Below are 19,745 nucleotides of genomic sequence, written 5' to 3'. Positions count from 1 at the left end.
AAAAAAGGTCACTTGCCTGCCGTGAAGTGACAAGTTGAGATTTTTTGGTTGAAAGGACCAAGCTCAGGAGCTAAAGCATGAGCTGCATGACGGAGAATCCAGAGATGGAACACGCTTTTTTGTTTAGTTCTCGCCTCCCGCTGCTTATTATCGAGCACTGTGGCATTTAACTGCAATAAGCCGTGGATTCATGATTGTGTCTCCATGTAGCTTAAACCACTTCCTGCTACTGTACGTGTGTCATCCTCTCTCTCTACCCCCCCCCCCCACGCTGCCGCATCATGCTGCTTCTCCTCAGCTATTTATGGCTCTGATGTGTTCTTTCCGTTTCTTCTTGTACCACTGTTGTTTTGCTGCGTCTCTCTCTCTCTCTCTCTTTCTCTCTCTCTGTCATGTTTGTCTCTATCGCTTATGATATCTCCCAGTTTTTCCTCTCCTCTCCTCTCCTCCTCTGCGGTTGCTCAGAGACAGGTTGTTATTAGCGCTTGTGGTGTTTCTTTTGAATGTTTCCCTTTTTTTTTTGTTATTTTTTATTTTTTTGCCAAGGCACTTATCTCCGCTTCTCACTGCTGCTTTTTTGTGTTCCTTTTTCTCACTTTTCCCTCCTCCTCCACCACCACCACCCACCATCACCTCTCTCACCCACCTGCTGTTTCTGTCTCTCTCTCTCTCTCTCTCTCTCTCTCTGTGTCTTTCTTTCTCTCCTCTCGCTCCTACGCACTCCCACACCCCTGTTTTCTCTGGCAATTCTGTCGCCCTCCCTCTCACACTCCTCGCTCATGACCTCCTCCCTCTTTCTTCCTCCTCTCTACACCCACCGCCCCCCCTCTCTCTCTCTCTCTCTCTCTTTTACCCCCTCCCCCCCCTCCCATCCCTCGCCTCTCTCTCTCCGGCCCCAGGATGTCAGACGCTGCCCAGTCGGCCCCGAGGTAAAGCCAAGGCTGTCGACTTCTCACCCCACCAGGCATTTTGACAGCTCTATCTCCTCTCTCTGTGTTGTCTGTGTCGTCCTAAGTGTCGGCAGGCGAGCTTAGCTTCCAAAAACCATCTCAAACTGACAAATAATAACACGCAAAGGTATTAGCACTGACAGTGACGCAGTCGGGGGATTGCCCTAGAGGTAGACGCTAACATTCAAGTGGTCATTGACAGCATGCCCGAACCTCCAGCCTGTGACGTCGTGCCAAGGTGTTGACCCCCCTCCCATCCCACAGACGCATGCCGGAGAGCCCTCACTCACACTTGCGTGGGTCGGGATTTAGCGGAAGTGCATGTATTTGTTAATTCCTTTGTGCCACCACCACCACAGACCGCGGTGATACACCACTGTACTGTGCATCGCTCATCTTCCAGACGACTCGTCAGTGTCAGCTAGGCCAGTCAGCAGCATTCCTGCACCTCCTCCTCCACCTCCTCCAGCTCGGAGCACAGCTAACGTTATGTCCCCTCCTGCTTGCCTCTCTTGTTTATTGTACCTGCTCCTGTGTCCCTCCCTTTGTGCAAGATCCACTCTCCTCCTCCTCCATCTCTGTGGTGTGTGTGTGTGTTTACGTGTGTCAAGGATTGCTGTCGCTCAGTTACAGAACATGCACATCAGTTCCAGTCAAGGGATTGTGTTTGATTCTCAGTCATGAAACACTGTGCGGTGATGAAGTGTGAAGAAATGTGCAGCTCCAGTTTTTTTTAAAGGGAGATGATTCTGCTTTTCTGCCGTTGCTGAATTAGTCGGTAGCACAATGAGTAGAAAACCTCCGCCAAGGTCCATATGTCCACCGTGAAGCCACGTTAAATTAAATTCACTAGATCAAGATTTAGATCTGGATCTAGATCTGGATCTGCACCAAATTGTCAGTCCCCTAGAAATACACCCCATGATCCAGATCTTTTCCTGACCTTCACCGCATCCTTCCGCCAATTTAATTTAATGTCAATCGGTCCATCAGTCATTGAGTAATCCTGCTGACTAACAGACATACGAACGCAGAGGAAAACCAAACCTCCTTGGTGGAGGTTGTTCCATCTGCACATCTTGACAAGACAAAATAAATGCGTCTCAACTGAAAGACATGACCGTGTGACTTTTCTTTTTTTGTATTGTACATCTACAGTGAGTTAACCTGGGCCAAAACCTATTTGCAGATAATCGCTAAAGTTCATTTTTGATACAGGCTTAAAAGACAAATTCAAATCGTGCTCACTCTGCACTTCAGTCAGACCAACTACCAACTCGCTGCGACTCCCAGCAGATAAAAAAAAGGCTCATAGTTATCAGCAAATACTCTTTGGCCCAGGTGGGACGTCCCACGGCGAGGTCACAGTGTTCTCGGGATTTCACCGCAGATTTTTTTGTAATCTTTGCCTGTCTTTTCTCATCCATAAACCATTTTGGCTGTTGTACTCATCCCTGATATTAATGTTGTGTGTAGTGTGACTCCCAGTCGCTCCTTCCTTCCTTCCTTCCTTCCTTCTTCCTCCCTCCTCTTCTGCTCAGGACTGTCGAGTCGGTCTCACTGTGGTTTTCTTTTCCATCTGCTCCTCCCTGTGTTCCCCAGGTCCAGCCACATGGGCCATGGCCACCTCCAAACCCGACATCATGATCATCTTACTCAGCAAACTCATCGAGGAGGGGGACGGCTTCTACAAGGTCAGAGAGCCGCCGATCTGCCGCTCACATTTCAGAGTGTGAATTACAGATCATCATGGGATACGATAAAGATCCTTTAAATGTGAAACTCAAAGATGCTTTTCCAGCAAAGACGGATCAGTTTGGTGTCACTGGGGATAAATTATACGGCATTTTCTGCAGACTATTGAAAAGGGAAGTAGAATGACATCCCTCCTCCAAGGTCGAGCAGTCCCCTTGAATTTAAAAACGCATAAATAAGCTTGAGGTTTTTCATTGAGATCCTTGAATTATTCTCTGAGAAATCAACAAAAAGGTTTGAACACGGCCAAACTCACAATGTTAAAGAAAGAGAAAGAAATTCCTGTGTTCATGGGTTCTTTATTGAGTCTTTACAAAATTTCAAGGAAATCCTCTGATTAGTTTTTGCGTAACCTTGCTAACAAACAAATGCAGATGAAAACACGGCGTGGGTCAGCAATGGATGTTTTTTTGTGATTAGCTCCGGTTTCCGATTTATTTCTTCATCTCATGGTGAACGAAGGACGACCAGGTTTTTCTCTCTGTGTGTCCGACAGAAGGGGAAGGTGAAGGAGGCGGCGCAGCGTTATCAGTATGCCCTCAAAAAGTTTCCACGCGAAGGCTTCAGCGAAGACCTCAAGACGTTCAGGGAACTCAAAGTATCGCTCTTCCTCAACCTGTCCCGATGTCGGAGGAAAATGAACGTAAGTCGGCAGGATCGCAACAACGAGAGTCTGGTAAAAACTGCAAAGAATGTCACAGTGTTAGATGAACTTTTTTAGAATAAAACCAAACACAAAACCAAATTTAAACATCGCACGATACTGAGGATATTGCTGTCGACCACTTCTTCCTGTGTGGGTGTTGTTCCATATGGTTCTGCTTTGCTTCATCTCTCCAGGACTTTGGGATGGCTGAGGAATTTGCTACGAAGGCACTTGAACTGAAACCAAAATCTTACGAAGCTTATTACGCCAGGGCCCGCGCCAAGCGTAGCAGCAGGTACACAACCACACACACCACCAGGCGATACGTGTCATCGTAATGAATCACATTCTGACTCTTACTCGCGGATCACATTTCGTCAATTGTTTAGACATTTCATGTTTATCCATCTTTCTATCTTTGTCCCCTTTCCAGACAATTTCCTGAAGCCTTAGAGGACTTGAATGAAGCCATGAAGCAGTGCCCCAACAACCGGGAGATCCAGCGGCTGCTCCAGCGGGTGGAGGAGGAGTACCACATGCTCAGCCAGGAGGAGCACCAGCAGCAGGACCTGGAACTGGAGCCTCCTCCCTCCCCGCCTCCTACGCCTCCCCCGGAAGAGGAGGAGTCACTGTCCCTCTCCATGCCTCTCCCCCCTCCCCCAGAGCCGCGGCTGGAGGACATGGAGCCCGTCCAGGACCTGTTTGAGGACGAGGACTACCTGGAGCAGGAGCTGGAGGCCATGTCCATGGGTCTGCCGCCGCCCGATTCCCTCTCCAACCCCTCCAGCCTTCCCATCATTCATAGCCCTCCGCTCTCCCCCACACATCCAGATCACATCTATTTAACCGGAGGCTCGCCCATGGGCCAGCCCTACGAGTATCACCCCACCTCGTCCTCCATGTCCTCTCCAACCCGCGGGACGTACCACTCGACGTCGCCCTCTTTATCCCCGACGCATCAGAACTCCCACTACCGCCATAGCCCGCCTCACACCTCCCCGGTGCACCAGCCATCCTACCGTTTCAGCCCGCCTCCTATGGGCACCGGGGGTCAGGGAATGGATCACCAGAGCCCACCGCCTTCCCCTTTACGTCGGGCTGCACAATACAGAGCCAGTCCGCCGGTGGAGAGTGTTTGTCTGTACAGGTCCCAGTCCGGGTCTCCTGTGCGCTACCAGACAGAGCAGCACCCCGGCCGACCCAAATCCCCCCTCTCTAAGATGAGCAGTCAGCGTTCCTTCCAACTGAGCTCCCAGCCCTCGTTATCCTCCGGGCACCACCAAGCCCAGGGCCTTCGCCTCCAGCCTTCTATAGCCCAGATCGTCCGCACAAACCAGCCCAGCAATGTAATGGGAAGCAGCGGTTACGGAGGTCCGATGGGCCACTCCATGGGCGGTCGCTACCAGGGGGGCTCGATGGATGTGGAGAGCCGGCTGGTGTATCAGCCCTCCCTGGATGGACGGTCCATGCCACAGGTCCAGGCCAGCCTCAGCTCTGGGGCCCTCTGTCAGCACGGTGGCCGAGGAGGGGTTATGGAGTCGAACCTATTGAAGGAAGAGCTACCCCAGCGCCCCTCCTCTGCCTACCGCGCCAGCAGCGGGGGCCCAGCGGGCATCCGTTACAGCCAGACACCTCAGATAAGCCGCAGCCAGTCGGCCGCCTACTACCCGGTCTCTGAACATATACTGGAGCGCGCAAACGCCATGCCCCCCTGTCAGCTGGGCTCGCCTGAGATCCCTCACATGGTGAGACGCCCCGTCAGTGCCAATACTACTGAGTTGAAGCAGCACGTGCCCACCCCCAGGCCCCTCATCCACTCCCAGAGCGTGGGCCTTCGGTTCTCCCCCTCCAGCAACAACATCTCTACTGGATCCACCTCGAATTTGGCGCCAGGTTTCCGGCCTTCCTCCTCCATTCAGCAGATGGAGATCCCCCTGCAGGCGACATATGAGCGCAGCTGTGATGACATCTCTCCCATCTCGCCCTCGCAGGGCGGTGGGGGGCTGTATCAGGGCGAGCCCAGCCGCTCTCGGAACACGCCCTTCATGGGCATCATCGACAAGACGGCGCGGACTCAGCAGTACCTGCATCAGCCCACGTGGTCCAGGGGCATGACGTCCATGGACTCTGCGATTAGCCCCACCTCTCCCGGCCAGCTGGTCCAGCAAGGCTCCACTTACAGCCCCCCCGCCTCACTGGGAAACATCGCCTACTACAACAAGACCAACAACGCCCAAAACGGACACCTGCTGGAGGAGGACTACTACACCCAGCCCCAGCCCCCCTCCCTGGGCAAACTGTCGAACGGCTCCCGCGGCGGTGGGGACATCCTGGAGCGGGTCAGCCAGGTGCCCACCTACCCGGACGTCAAGGTGGCGAGGACTCTGCCCGTGGCACAGGCCTACCAGGACAACATGTACCGCCAGCTCTCGCGTGACTCCCGCTCCCAAGGCCCCACGTCCCCCATCAAACCAAAGAGACCATTTGTGGAGTCGAACGTGTGAGGGCCTGTCTGTGACTGGTCGGTGGGACTGGGCTCGTTAGAGGAGAGCGGACAGGTGGACAGACCCTTGTACATGTGACACGGACGAACTTGTCCTACAGAAACTCACGAGAGACAAATCCAGTCGGAGAGAGAGAAAACCACACAGCAGGCACAACGGTGAAGCGATTATTTCATTCTCATACTCTGCACACAGGTAAGAAAACGGGAGGCTCTCCGCAAAATTCTGATCTCACACTGATTCAAAGACCAGTGCACTTCCAAAATGGTGGTGAGGCACAAAGTTCCCACAGGTGAACACAACGGAGCGAAAAGTACCAATAATCGGACTCTACTCGTGGACTCTGTATCCATCCTCTGTTCTCTCAAAGTGTGCTCTTAAGCAAAGGTTGCTAGTAGGCTCTATTCTATGTAATACAATACTATATGTTCAATACTGTACATTGCTCAGAAAAAAACAAAAATGGCTCAACAACTCAGTACTTAGAGAAAAATGACAATATTTATAATTAAGTTATATATTGTACATAGAAATGAAACAAAACATAGTTTGCGTTTGAATTGTATTCTGTTACTCCTGCCTTTGTGTCCCACTGCGAGTCATATGGAAACCGGCCAGGAGGAGGGAGGAGGGACGGAGACCAACTTTGAGAGACATTAATACCTCGGTTTTTGTCAAAATAGAAAAGAAAAACTTTGTCGTGGTTTATGCTTTTTCTGCTGCAATACGCCCTCGATGTAAACTACTGCTGCAACCGATGATTTTCATTTTCCGTCAATCTCCAGCACATGTTTTTGATTTATCTCTTTATAATAATGAGACAAACGACCATTAGTCCAAAACCCAAAGATACAGAAAAAAGCAAAATCTGACTGAAATGATGAATTCATTATCAAAACGCTTGCCTGTCGATTGCCTGTCAATCAATTAATCAATAAATTGTTCCAGGTTTGAGATGAGCAAAGGATATAACTGATCCCAGAAAAGTCAAAGTAAATACGTGCACCTTTAAAAGGTTGAGATATTTCTGAGGTTGAGACACTAGATTTTCAGTTTTTCATATTTGTCTCCAGCTCCTTGTCAATAACTTACCTAACCATCATCTTGTATAAACAGGCAAATCATCAGTTGCTGTGGGGTTGAACAAGCTAATATTTTTTACAGACTTCTTTATTCCTTATTCCGAGGACAGTTTGCTCTATTAGGAGAAAAGAAAAAGGCCTTAAGGGCAATAACTGTGTTTACAGTTGGAAGCCTTGTCGACAGAAACGTTCAATCTTCTTTATATTGAATGATCCTGATCAAACGATAAACACTAAAAGAGTCAAAGTTCGTCTTAGTCCCTCCTCGATTCGACACTGTACGTTCATGCGAGAGACAACGGCACATATGCCAGTGATGGGTTAACATGGTGAGTGCTCAGCGACTATAGGCAAGAAAATGCATTCACACGACCACTGTTGCAGACGTTCTCCATCTGACTCCTGCATAATCTCGTGCCGTTTCTTTTTACCCATAATGCATTTTTACGCCGCCACCTCTGCACTAAAAATGCCTGTTAAGTTCCTAACTAAGGGTGCACTTTATGTATTTTACTTACTGTGTTGTTCTGATTGTTGAAATTTTGGAGAACGTGGGTGTGTGATGGGTCAGACCTCTGGCCACTGATACCAGACTATCAAGGACACTTATTATTATTATTATTATTATTATTATTATTACCATATGATTTACAAAGCAGTGATGAATGACAATATGAAGAGCAAACAATGTTTTTAAACAGGTGAAGATGTATAGACTTTCTAGCACAAGTTGTATATACTGGCTCAGATGTTCCACTCCGTCCAGCTCGGGTTCGTTAGTTAAGCAAAGTCTGTTTGAAGAAGCCGATCATATTTAAGTAATGATAAAAAAAATAAAAGAAAAAAAATCAATAAGTCTCCAAATGAGCCAGTCCAATCCACTGGTCCTGCACACGCCTTGAAAATAAGTGGAATCTACTGCAAACAAAAAAAAACAAAGACTGACATTTCAGAAACTCTGTATCTGGAGTTTGACTTGAAAAAAGTGGGATAATGAGAATATTCAAGTTATTTGTATATGTGGGAAAAGGTTACAGACCGTTTGTCTGTAACGTTTTATTTTGGTTCTAGATAAAGAATATCTAAAAGGAGACGGCTCCTCCTGAACGTCTCCTCTTTATCCTCAGTTCACCTGCTACCAGAGAATCCCCCGACTTATCTTTACAGAGATTAAGGTATAAACTGTAAGATACTTCATTTAAACTGGACTTCTCAGTTGAGGGTGTATGGGTTCAAGCTGTGTGTGTATATTAGTTTGCTGTACATAGTCTGATGCATGTTCTATTCTTTCCACGAGCTCAAGGGGAAACATGTATAGCAGTGTCCCGGCTCTGGTGTGTGATACAGTGTTTGGATCAAGATAAGGAGACTGCGATCCCTGAACTGTCCTTATCATTTTCCTCAAACCTCGCCAGACAAAAGGGAAAAGGTTCTTTTTCTTTTCTTTTAATGTATTTGCTTGCTGAGCAGAGTTCTCTTGTCTGTAAATGTGAGCTTTCAGATCGCTGTGACAAAAACTTTAATTAAAAACAAATAAAAAGAATGTGTTTTTATCTCATGATAACTGATTGTAATCTGTACAGTCAAAAACAAAAAAGAGCATATTTATAAATGGTTACCAACTGAAACACGCCCTGCATGTCAGTTATTTATTTGACTCATCGTTTGCATTCAAAGAACAAATGTAATGTATGGATTTTAGTCCAAGAAACGACATATAACTTTATAATACACTATTACACAATATAATGCAATTCAGTACAATGACAAAAATGTTTAAAGCTTACAAACAGAACAAAATGTAAACGACTTTGAAATGTACTTTTATGAACCTCAACAGTGAACAACAGATATGGAAAAATATTACCATTGGTATTCTCTCTGTTAAAGCTCTGACCTTGTGTCCATCTCCTGAGCAACATACTTGGAAAGGTATTAATTTATCAGGTCTTATTGACAGATTTATGAATCAAAATTATTGAATAAATAATAAATCCGCCCAGACTATTTACACTCACATCAATGAGGTTTTAGAACTCAGACCCGACATCTTTTGTACCCAATCGATGACCTGATGAAGCTCTGTGAAATGAAACATTTAATAACTACTGATTGAAATGATGAGACGCTGAGAAGTGGAAAGACAAATGCTGATTGATTTCAAAGAGAAAAACAAAAGTGCAGTGACTGTACCTACAACAGTACCAATGAAATCCAGTAGATATTTAAAGTATTTACAGACACTGTCCTGTAAGAGGAAAGCTACAGTCCCCAGAGGTGTGGAAAACACCTGATGGACAGAACGGTCTCTAGTCCTTCTTCTTTTTGTGTGTGAAGAGGTGAACCACTCCAGGGACGAGAACTATCACAATCTGAGGCACGATGACAAACTTGACAAAGAAGAGGCCACAGAAGACGCCCTGTGGTCGGACTGGGAGTGGCAGCCGGTTCACGTGGTACAGTCCCATGGATGAAATGGCCAAAGATAAAGCGCGTGGAGCCCAAGGCAGAGACCATCCTCCTGGCTTCCAGTACTGAGCCAGCCCCAAACCGAGGAGAGCCCCACAATCTCGGGTCAGGGAGGAGAACGGAGCTGTGTCCAGACGAATCCACTCGGCGCGGCTGCACCATTTCTTAGCCAAAGCAATAGACCTGTGGGAAAGAATATGTGGTATCAAGGTAGGACAGGTTTCTGGTACCTGACGGATCAGTCAGTGTCGCTACTCACCAGGAGAGGTCGATTCCCAGCTGCTCTAATCCAGTATGCAGCAACAGAGCACCGAGCAGCAGACCCATGCTGACGCTAAAGAAGAACAGCAGGGGGCGACCTTCTGGTACTCTGCGGCTCAAGACAACCCCCAGAATGAAACCTGACATGGAGCAAATAATCCACATGACATGTATACATTACCTATATGATATTTTTCCTATGGTATATATGCAGATTGTCCCTAAGTGCATTAGGCCGCAGCAGGATTTCAAATCAACCGAGAGATTTTATGGTTATATTGGATTCATCAGTGTGAAGAAGGACTGGTTATGGATTTGCACTCATGCTCCATACGTCCTCTTGTACATGTCACTGTACACAGACCTGTAATGGAGCCGGCGATGACCTGGTGAGGGAAGTGGGCGAGGATGAAGATCCTGGACATTCCAACGGCCACCAGCATCAGCACGTAGAACAGGAAGGGAGCAGCTGATAACACCAAACTGGAGACACAGAGAAAGACGTTAATAGGGAAACAGCTGTGATGTGCTCAGTTTTCATATTGTGCTCATTTTCAAGACATCGTTTTTTTATTTAAGCAGCGTACCTGCGGGTGCGCGAGTACAGGAATGATCCCAGTGAGGACACCACCACCCACCAGCACGCTGCTGTCACCATCGCATGTCCCGACGGACTGCCTGAGAAACAGATGAGAGTTTAAAGCTCTGGCTGGACAATGACGTAAGTTTCATCTGTGTTACATAGTGAGGACGTCTCACCTGGCCCCGTCTCACAGGTGGAGGAAAACTGCTGAACTGTCAGCTCCTTGTCCACAAATAGACGAGATTCACCAATCCACCAGAACGGCCTTTCTCCAAACAGCATCCTGTGGAAACAAACATTTACATAAGTGACACGACTGTCTCCAACCACTGTGCCAGTTTGAATCCTGACTTCATGTTTGCACTTCGAATTATGAACCGGTTTCTGTCTTTCCCCTCTAGCAATAAGTTCTACTACCTGAGTGTTATTACTTCACATTTTCTGATACTTATTCATATATAACCTTGACTTTGATCCTGTATGTCCTAACAGTTCATCTCTTCCATACATTCTATAATAATCCCTCTCACTTTTATATCATTATCCAGTTTAACTTACCAGGATCGCATTATGCAATCGTGTCAATGATGAACATTAAATCATCTTTTGACAGAACTGTTTATTTGCTTATCATTCCATAGTGTCTTTACTTTACTCCTAATTAAACAATACATTTACTTTTAGTATAAACAACTTAGTTATTGGACAATTTCTATCGTTCTTTGGTTAATATTTGATCGGTTTGAATTCTAACTATAAAATAACATGACCTTGACTTTTTATTTTATTTAGTTCAACTAAAAACTATTTCTAACATACCAATATATTTTGCATGAGGTAAATGTTGAGAATTAACTGAAAATTAAAATTAAAACTAGACAGATGTTTATTGGTTCCTCACATGTCGGTTTTACACCGGACGACTCAGAGAGCTGGACCGGGATCGAACCCCACCATTTCCAGCTCTGTCCCGGAAACTCTGACATCAACTAAATAAACTACACAACTGTGTCTTAACTTTCATTGTTGCCATTGATAAAAATTTAAAAAATAGAAGCCATGATGTGTGACACTGACAGGCTTCAATATGAGGAGGGGTGGGAGGGGTTGGGCGTTAGCTAGCTACATGCTAACATGACACACACCACTGAAGGGGCTTCACTCTGCACATTAAAAACCCTGTTTAACAAAAAACACACACAATGGCGGCCTTACCATTTGAACACCAGGTTGAGCCACTCGGACAGAGCCGCCACCCACAGCACCGCCACCCCGGCTCGCCGGCTGAAGAAGTAGGTGAAGGGGAAGAGGAGCAGGAAGGCAGCCTTGGGGTCCCCCATGTGAGTGACCACCTGCCACAGCCTCTCCTGCTCCATGGTCCTCTGCTGCAGGGAGGCGGCCATCAACACCCCCTGAGTGTGGAGAGCCTCCATCGTTACGAGCTGCTTTTCAAAAACACCAAGAGAAAGTGACAAAGTGGAGAGGGTGTTTGTTTTGGGAGGAGGGAGGACCCGCAGTGTCGCCTCACCTCCAGCAGGGGGCGGCCATCTCTGAACCGGGAGACAAAGCCCAGACTTCCTTCTTCTATTAATCAATTAAAATCCAATTTAATCGAATATTAAAACGCCATTTGTGCCATGTACAGATTCAAAGAGAGTTTAAATTAATCCAAAGCGTTAAGATAATCGAATTAAAAATCGCGTTTGACCACGCCCAGGTCGCGTCAGTGCCTACGTCACCATGTCGCTTTAAGGGCAGGCCCTCCGGTTTCCTCCAGATTTAATCAGAATCAGAATCAGAATCAGAATTCTTTTATTTGCCAGGTATGTTTGCACATATAGGAAATTGACTTGGTGTCATTGGTGCGCTGAACATAAAACAACAATATAAAAAAAACAACAATATATAAGAAATAGAATAAAATAAAATAAAATAGAATAAAGTAATTAATCCGAAGCAATAAAATAATCGAATAAAAAATCGCTTATCGATTATTACAACGCCATATGTGTCATCTACTGATTTAAAGCGAGTTTAAATAAATCCAAAGTGTTAAAATAATCGAATAAAAAATCACTTGATTATTCAAACGCCATATGTGTCATCTACTGATTCAAAGCGAGTTTAAATTAAACTGAAGCGTTAAAATAATCCAATAAAAAATCTATTATCGATAATTAAAACGCCATATGTGTCATCTACTGATTTAAAGCAGACTATGATTTAAAGCGAGTTAAAATTAATCCGAAGAGTTAAAATAATCGAAAAAAAATTGCTTATCGATTATTAAAACGTCATATGTGTCATAAAAAGATTAAAAGCGAGTTTAAATTAATCCAAATCGTTAAAATAATCGAATAAAAAATCTCGTTTGGCCACGCCCCAGGTCGCGTCGGGATCCCACGTCACCACGTCGCTTTTTACGTAAGGGCAGGCGCTCCGGTTTCCTGGCGGAGAAGATGGCGGCTCCTGGACCGGGGGAGTATTTCAACGTCGGGAGCCATGTCTCCTGCCTCACCTGCTTGGGCCAACGTCTGCAGGGAGAGGTGGTGGCCTTCGACTACCAGTCCAAGATGCTGACCCTGAGTATCCTTTGTGGGTTTGGGCCGCGGGACGTCGAGCTGGCCGGCCGGGCTGCCCGGGCCTGTAGGGTAACCGACGCTGGGGCAAATAGTGATCCGCGCAGGCGTAATTGGTGGTCGCCGAGCTCCACATCTCCTAACCGCGTTAAAGTGCCTTTAATCCCCGAGCTCGTCCTCCGTGGGGGTCTCGACCTGCGCGGGGCTCGACCGTGTCGCGGGACCGGTGCATGGGCTCTCACGCCGGCCGCCCCCGGGTGCATGTGTGTTGGATCCACTCATTGTGGAGCCAGACCTCAACACGGATCACTATCTGGCAGCGGCTCCCGGGGAGGCATCATGGCTGTGTGCTCTCCACAGGCACAAGCCGTTGCTAGTTAGCCGAGCTAGCATGCTAGCTAACTAGCTAGCTGACACCGGGCGTCCCTCGCCGTGAGGACACTTAGTTTTGCCGCCCTCCCACACCCTGTCCCTCGGGGTCCGCGGCGCCCTTACCCGGGGATGCTAATTGCTACTTCGAAATGCTAACGATGAATGGAGACCGAGGGGCTTCCACGCTGCAGTCGGTCCGATGCTAGCTCGGCTAACATGCTATGTTTCGGTCATCCACACACACACACGGGGCCGCTAGCAGCTCATCCAGCGTAATTAGCATCCACAGCTTCATCAACCTCCATTCACGTCAATCCGGTCATAATGTAATATTTAATCCAACATGGAGGCTTTTCAACGTGATTCCGGTGACTCGGGCATCATGAGTTCATTAGAGCCGATGCTAGCTCGCTGGTGGACGTGTCTACACCCATTCATGATGTGTGTGTGTGTGTGTAACATCATTCAGGGGTCACTCCTGAACCACTTCATGTTTTACACCGATTTAAATTAATAAGTGAGGTAGACATGCAGTTGACCGAGACACCAGATGAATGTATATATTAATACTTTGTGGATTTGACATCGCAGGCCTGAGCCTTATGACAGTATTTCGTTTTGCATGATATTTTAATAACCTCACAGGTAAATTCGTTTTTTAGTAAACCAGCCAATACATAAGAGAAGTAAACGAAAATGCATGATGCTGTCTTTTAATGTAGTTGTGCGATCTGCTGAATTAATGAATGAGCTGCACGTTCAATTACAATTGACATTAATTCAAATGTATATGCTTCTGTTCAGGTCAAACTGTTCTGCCACCATTTTAACTACAAATTAAACCCTGTCTTAGTTTGTAAAAATTATCAAGTTACCCAAAAATGTAAAAGAGCAGAGATTTGATTCCCTCAATAATCACAATTTGGTTTAAAATACAAGGAAACGCCTGCGATTCACCAGAAGCCACAAAAAGACAACTGACCAGTCGTGTGTGTCACTGATAGGACACGCCTCCAGAATGTGGACTGTCAGGGAAACCAGAGATTTGTGTTAAGATGGAGAAACATTTCCTGAAAAAAGAAATGGGAGGATTTCATTCAACAGGAAATGGGGGCAATGAAAGATCAAGAACCCATGAGTCATTTTAATGTGTTAATCAAGCACCAAATAATCCAGGACTTATTGAAGTGGAAGAGAATTTGGGAACGCTGCCATCGGCTAATTTACCCAAACCCTTATTTGATTTAGTGGATTTCCAGCAAAGGAAGTCATTCAAAATCTCAGGAAATGCTGTCGGTGTAATTCAACTCGTTTCAAACAAGTCTTCATTCATCCATGTTCATTATAGGTGGCAGCACCGCCTTTGGTAGTGGGCGGCTGTAACTGGCACCACCTTTCACTGGTCATGTCCGTCAGACACAGCGCTCTGTGTCACACGCTCCTCTGTGCAGTGCGTCGACTGGTGTTCAGGTTAATCAGAGGTCAAAGGTCAGCAGTTGTCATGAAGTTGTGTCCCTTAACTTAATTTCTTGAAGAATGTGCTTCCTCCAGCGGAAAGCCGAACCTCTACGACGTCATCCTGATCAACCTAGCCTATGTTTCCGAGGTGGACATAATAAATGACCGCACTGAGACTCCACCCCCACTAGCATCACTGAATGTTAGCAAGGTGAGTCCGTCTATGTTCTGTTGTGTGTGTAGCTTTATGCCTCCAATGATGATAACGGGGGAAATGAGTCTTAATTTAAATGTTAAGCTTCTGTGATGTAAGGTTCCTGTGTTGTAAGTGACAGGTGCGTCAGGAAGAAGTAAGTGGACCAAACGTTTTAATTAAAAATTCCCACACACCCTGTAGCTTGCAGTGATTTGTTTGTGATGTTTCTGTGCTCGGGCGTCATCTGATGATAATCTTAATGAAGGTCTGGGTCTGAAACTGAGCAAATATACAAATCACTGCAAGTAAGACGTGTGCTGGAATGTTTTTAATAACGTTTTGGTGCAGATTTCCAATAGACTTGACCCACAAAAGCTTCTCCAAGGGATCGAAGTAAACCACACTAATGGGAATCTGTCAACTGTAAAGTTTAAAAAGTTCATCCAAAGTTTACTTAACGGTCTGCAATGGGAGGTTAATGGGATTTGTAGCTTGAAAGCATGATGGACAGTTTAATTTACATCTTCCGGTCCCTATTTATTTAGTCCAGTTCCGTTACTGTGTGTACTGGGGACTGGTCACTATGGGAATACAAATATTAGGCTGACATGTTCTAGATGAGCAGGACTTCTCCAAAAAAGTAAGACGGGACCTGATGATTAATACACATCCTCCAAATTTGACCAAAATGACGCTGAAGTTCTCACTGCATTTTGAGGAACCTGTAAAACCAAACTGGTTTTGTGGGAATATGGATTATTCAGTGTCTTGACCCTGAGCTGAAGAAAAACTAAATGTTAATAGATTGCTTTATAAATTGTATATAGGTGTAAAGAACTCTTGACCTGTGGACTGAGAGTCACAATTTAGTCTAAGAGGCTGTTCCTGGGTGAAAGCTGGTAAACTTCAACCCTTAATGTTAAAAAGCTCTTTGTTCTGTTCATCTTTTCACAGCTTGCCAATCGAGCACGGTCAGAAAAGGAGGACAAGCTGTCCCAAGCCTATGCAATCAGTGCTGGGGTTTCTGTGGAGGGCCAACAGCTATTCCAGACTATTCACAAAACGTAAGAACCTCCGTCATGTTCTGCTCCCGAATGTCACTCATCAGGGCCGTAGGATCGAGTAAAGCCAAAGCAAAGTCTATAACATTTAAGACCAGAAGCATCAGAACATTATACGCTCTAGGTGTGTCCTCAACAAGATAATAACAGGCTTTTATGCCATCTGTTATTGGCTGACCTCAACGTAAAGGGCGGGACGGTCTGATCTAAAACATCCCGTGGAAAGCCATGAAATTTAGTTTCAGAAAGGAATCCAGGGATATTTAAACATGATCCTAAATGTAGTCAGTCCCAAGAGTATGAAAACAGCATCATCAGGGGATAAGGTTTCACTCAAGACCAGTGTCGTGTCGGTGCTTTTATTACATGATATCTTAATGTAGCTGTCAAACATCTTCTTTTAATATCTGAATAACAAATATTATATTCCGTGTTAGGGTAAATCATGATCATGTCCTCTGTCTCCCTCTGTCATTTTGTTTTTACTTTGCTTTGTGTCAAATTCATGTCACATTATGTGATGTATTAAATGGGATCAGGTTTTAGTCGTGTAACTCCGTCCTTGGAAACCTGTGTGGGTGTTTTCATACTTTGTGTCACAGCTCTAACTGCAGTCAGTGTTCACAACACTCTTTCAATGAACACAATTTCTTGTAGGGGAGTTAACATTAGTTTTGTGCATCTGTATTTCAAGGTCATTGATTTAGATTAAATATGAACCCGTTACATTGTTATATCTAGTTTCTACTTCATACTGTTACACAAGCAAGACAAATACTCACACATTTGATGAGTGAACTCTGTTTCTAGCCTTAAGCCTGTTGGTGTAAAACCACATGTTCCCACAGCTCCTTAAAAAGTCTTCAATTAAAATAAATTGACCATAAATTAGCTGCAATGCATTAAATTTGCAGGCGGTGCATTTATGGCTGATGAGAAAAGTGTCACACAAACAGTGTCCTACCATTAAAAATGTCTTTAAACCTTAAGTACTTCACACTGCCAGTTTTTAAAAGCGTAACATCAATGGGCGTTGATTTATTCTACGCTGAATATTAAGTATTCACGACACAGCGCCACACAATAACCAGTCTTCCAAATCTGTGTGTTTTTATCTTTTAGGGTCACTAATGTTACCTTGACACTTCTGGTGGTAGCTTGTGTTTAATGTGGTAGATCAGAACTTTCTTGTGTGGTTGTGAGCTTTTACCCTCACTCAATGTTATTATTCTGAAATCTTATTAAGCATATCAATAGGTTTAGATAACCGTTTAAACATTTCATGTGTTTTAAATTACATATATCAAGGTCTTTAAAAAGCATTACATTTGATATAAATCATCCTGTAATGTTTCCACTTTTCTTTGCAGCATCAAAGACTGTAAATGGCAGGAGAAGAACATAATTGTGATGGACGACGTCGTAATCTCACCGCCTTACCAGGTCGAGAACTGCAAAGGCAAAGAGGGAAGCGCTTTAAGTCATGTACGCAAAATAGTAAGTAAGCTTCATATCTTTACAATATCTCACTAACGCTGCATCGCTTCTGGATTTGTTTGCAGATTTCTTTTTCCTTGATTAATCATCAGGTGATGCAAAACTCAGTTTGTAACAAACTAGATAATAAGGGGACATTTGACCTTGAGATCATTTTGGGTCACATCACCCTGAACGTTATTGAGTTGTATATATATATATTCTTTAAATCCAGTAAGCATCAAATTCTCACTTTTGGGAAGTTGAAACTTTTTGCTTTACACGAATAAGACTAAAACACTGTTAATTTTGCGGGAAATAAAGAGTCTGCAATGATTTATTGGCCAACATTTGTTTTTAATATAAACATACTGCAGGTTGTTGGTCCATTATAAGAGGATGATGCACTGTGTTGTGTTTTCTTCTGTCTCCTCTGGTCCCTGAGCATGAAACAAATTATCTGATCTCATTTGATTTTAAAAATGGTAGTGTCAGTGGGCAGCCCTCGGTGGAATGTCAGGGAGCTTGAGTGACTCGTTAAGGTTTTAAGGTTTTTTCTCAGAACTGATGTCCAGATTTGTCCATAAATGTCGCTGTTCTGCCCCCCCGCAGGTCGAGAAACATTTTAGAGACGTGGAAAGTCAGAAGTCCATGCAACGTTCACAAGCACAGCAAACACAGAAGGACTCCACTTTATCTTCTTGAGTTGGCAGCGCGGGTCGTTGGGGGGAAGGCGACGCAGGTGGTTTTGTTCCCGCTGCCAGACGAAGTCGGCATTCCTCGTCCTCAGTCTGAGACCACAAGGACGAGCGCTGAGGGCCCTGGATCCAGAAGATCAAAATACCATTAAATGAAAAAGACAAAAAAGAAAGAGGAAAGATTAAATCTTAAATTAGACTTTATAAAGAATAATTTAAACATGAACCATAAAGCAACCATAGTTTCCTTAACTAACTTGTCTCATTCTGCCCCCACTCTCCCCCCCCCACCCTTCCCCTCCTGTCCCCTGAAGCCTTTTCTTTTTTTCCGCCCTTCTTCCTTTGCCTTCAGTTCCATTTCAAAAAGAGAAAACTAGCGCAGTCAGAAAGGCTTGTTAGCTTTATTTTCTGTCATTGTTTCCTTTTTTGCTGTATCCATGTTCTATTGTCTGTATTTTCTGTATTTTAAACAAAATGTGACTTGAAATGCCACACTTTAAAGGACATTTTCTAAAATAAAAGTAACAAAAATTCTGACTGTAATACTGTAATTTTCAACAAGTTTTTGAACACATTCCAACTTTGTCCGTTCCGACTGTGAGATGAGGATTATTGGAGAGTATCTGAACGGTGAGAGGTAATTTAATCTGTCAGGAGTCGTGTCAATGTTGTTCTTAAACGAACAGAATCTTTTTTTTAAGTCACATTATTAAACTACAGGTAACTGAAGCCGTCACTTCCAGATTATTAAATAAGCTTCTGGTTTCTGCAAAGCTGACGTCCTCTGGGCGACACTTGACAGCAAATGTTTTCAATTTGTTAATTAAAAATGTGATTTATGAAGTTAAACTAATTTGGCCAATTGCTCTGGATTTATGTGGTAAACATTTGAAGAGCAGCAGTGATTTTGTGAATTTAGGGCGAAATGCTGGAGTGTTTTATGTTGCTGTGTATTTATCTCAGAGCAGCAACCAACAATAACTTAACATTAGTCTATTGATCTGGGAATTTTTTGGTTTATAAAATGGTGGAAAACAAAGACGATGCAGATCCCAATATCCCATATCCCAACTTGGCACGTTCACTTAATTGTTTTAGGTTTTTTTCCCTCAACGATCAAAACCAACACCTGCATTTTGCTTATAAAATGACTCAATGACTTATTGGTTACTAGAATAAAGTGAAAGTAATTTTCCCCCGGTGCTGCTCAGAAAACAGTTTGGAAAACATCCTGTGTTTTTTATGGTGATGAAGTTTGGTGCTGGAAAAGAGTCAGAGTTCACTTTGACATAATGACATTTGGCCAAATATTTACATCTTGTAACAACTAATCTAGATAAGAATGATTAACATAACTTCTGGTTTCCTCAACCAGATCCATGAAAAATCTATTAATCTCGGGCAATGTGATGCTGAAATTCCAGGACACAGTAACTGCATTCATATAAAGAACAGACCTGGTTTATTCACCAGACAAATAAATGTCCTGCGATTACTGAATTATCATAATCCCTCTAATCAAAAACGTGCAATGTCTGCTAGCATACAATTCACTGATGTCAGTATCGCTGCACTGGAACAGGTTCTCTTGGTTTAGTCCTGTTGCCCTGAGGGAAATACTTTAAGAGATTACACTCTGGGGTATTCACCTCATG

General features: G+C 44.6%; 3 protein-coding genes across 3 annotated transcripts in view; 2 read left to right on the top strand and 1 right to left on the bottom strand.

Annotated features, from left to right (window-relative positions):
• Positions 1-8,490, top strand: part of tanc2b (tetratricopeptide repeat, ankyrin repeat and coiled-coil containing 2b) — a 115,672-nt gene extending 107,182 nt beyond the window's left edge. Inside the window, exons 27-31 of the mRNA XM_061095232.1 lie at positions 900-929; positions 2,553-2,644; positions 3,202-3,348; positions 3,546-3,646; positions 3,785-8,490. Of these exons, the coding sequence (XP_060951215.1) occupies positions 900-929; positions 2,553-2,644; positions 3,202-3,348; positions 3,546-3,646; positions 3,785-5,855 (2,441 nt within the window). The 3' untranslated portion in view covers positions 5,856-8,490. The remainder of the gene's footprint in view (positions 1-899; positions 930-2,552; positions 2,645-3,201; positions 3,349-3,545; positions 3,647-3,784) is intronic.
• Positions 8,491-8,541: 51 nt separating this feature from the next.
• Positions 8,542-11,740, bottom strand: g6pc3 (glucose-6-phosphatase catalytic subunit 3). Its single transcript, XM_061095231.1, has 6 exons — positions 11,466-11,740; positions 10,427-10,533; positions 10,255-10,345; positions 10,032-10,150; positions 9,666-9,807; positions 8,542-9,589 (listed from the first exon to the last, which is right to left on the bottom strand). The coding sequence occupies exons 1-6, from the start codon at positions 11,681-11,683 to the stop codon at positions 9,247-9,249; spliced, it is 1,020 nt and encodes a 339-aa protein (XP_060951214.1). The 5' UTR covers positions 11,684-11,740; the 3' UTR covers positions 8,542-9,246.
• A 949-nt stretch (positions 11,741-12,689) lies between these two features.
• Positions 12,690-18,633, top strand: lsm12b (LSM12 homolog b). Its single transcript, XM_061094706.1, has 5 exons — positions 12,690-12,836; positions 14,737-14,870; positions 15,810-15,919; positions 17,287-17,413; positions 18,005-18,633. Exons 1-5 carry the CDS (start codon positions 12,710-12,712, stop codon positions 18,095-18,097), a joined length of 591 nt encoding a protein of 196 aa, XP_060950689.1. The 5' UTR covers positions 12,690-12,709; the 3' UTR covers positions 18,098-18,633.
• The last annotated feature ends 1,112 nt before the right edge of the window (positions 18,634-19,745 follow it).

The sequence above is a fragment of the Limanda limanda genome, chromosome 21, assembly GCF_963576545.1.
Source record: "Limanda limanda chromosome 21, fLimLim1.1, whole genome shotgun sequence".
Lineage (NCBI taxonomy): Eukaryota > Metazoa > Chordata > Actinopteri > Pleuronectiformes > Pleuronectidae > Limanda > Limanda limanda.
This window is presented reverse-complemented; position numbering and strand designations above follow the sequence as displayed.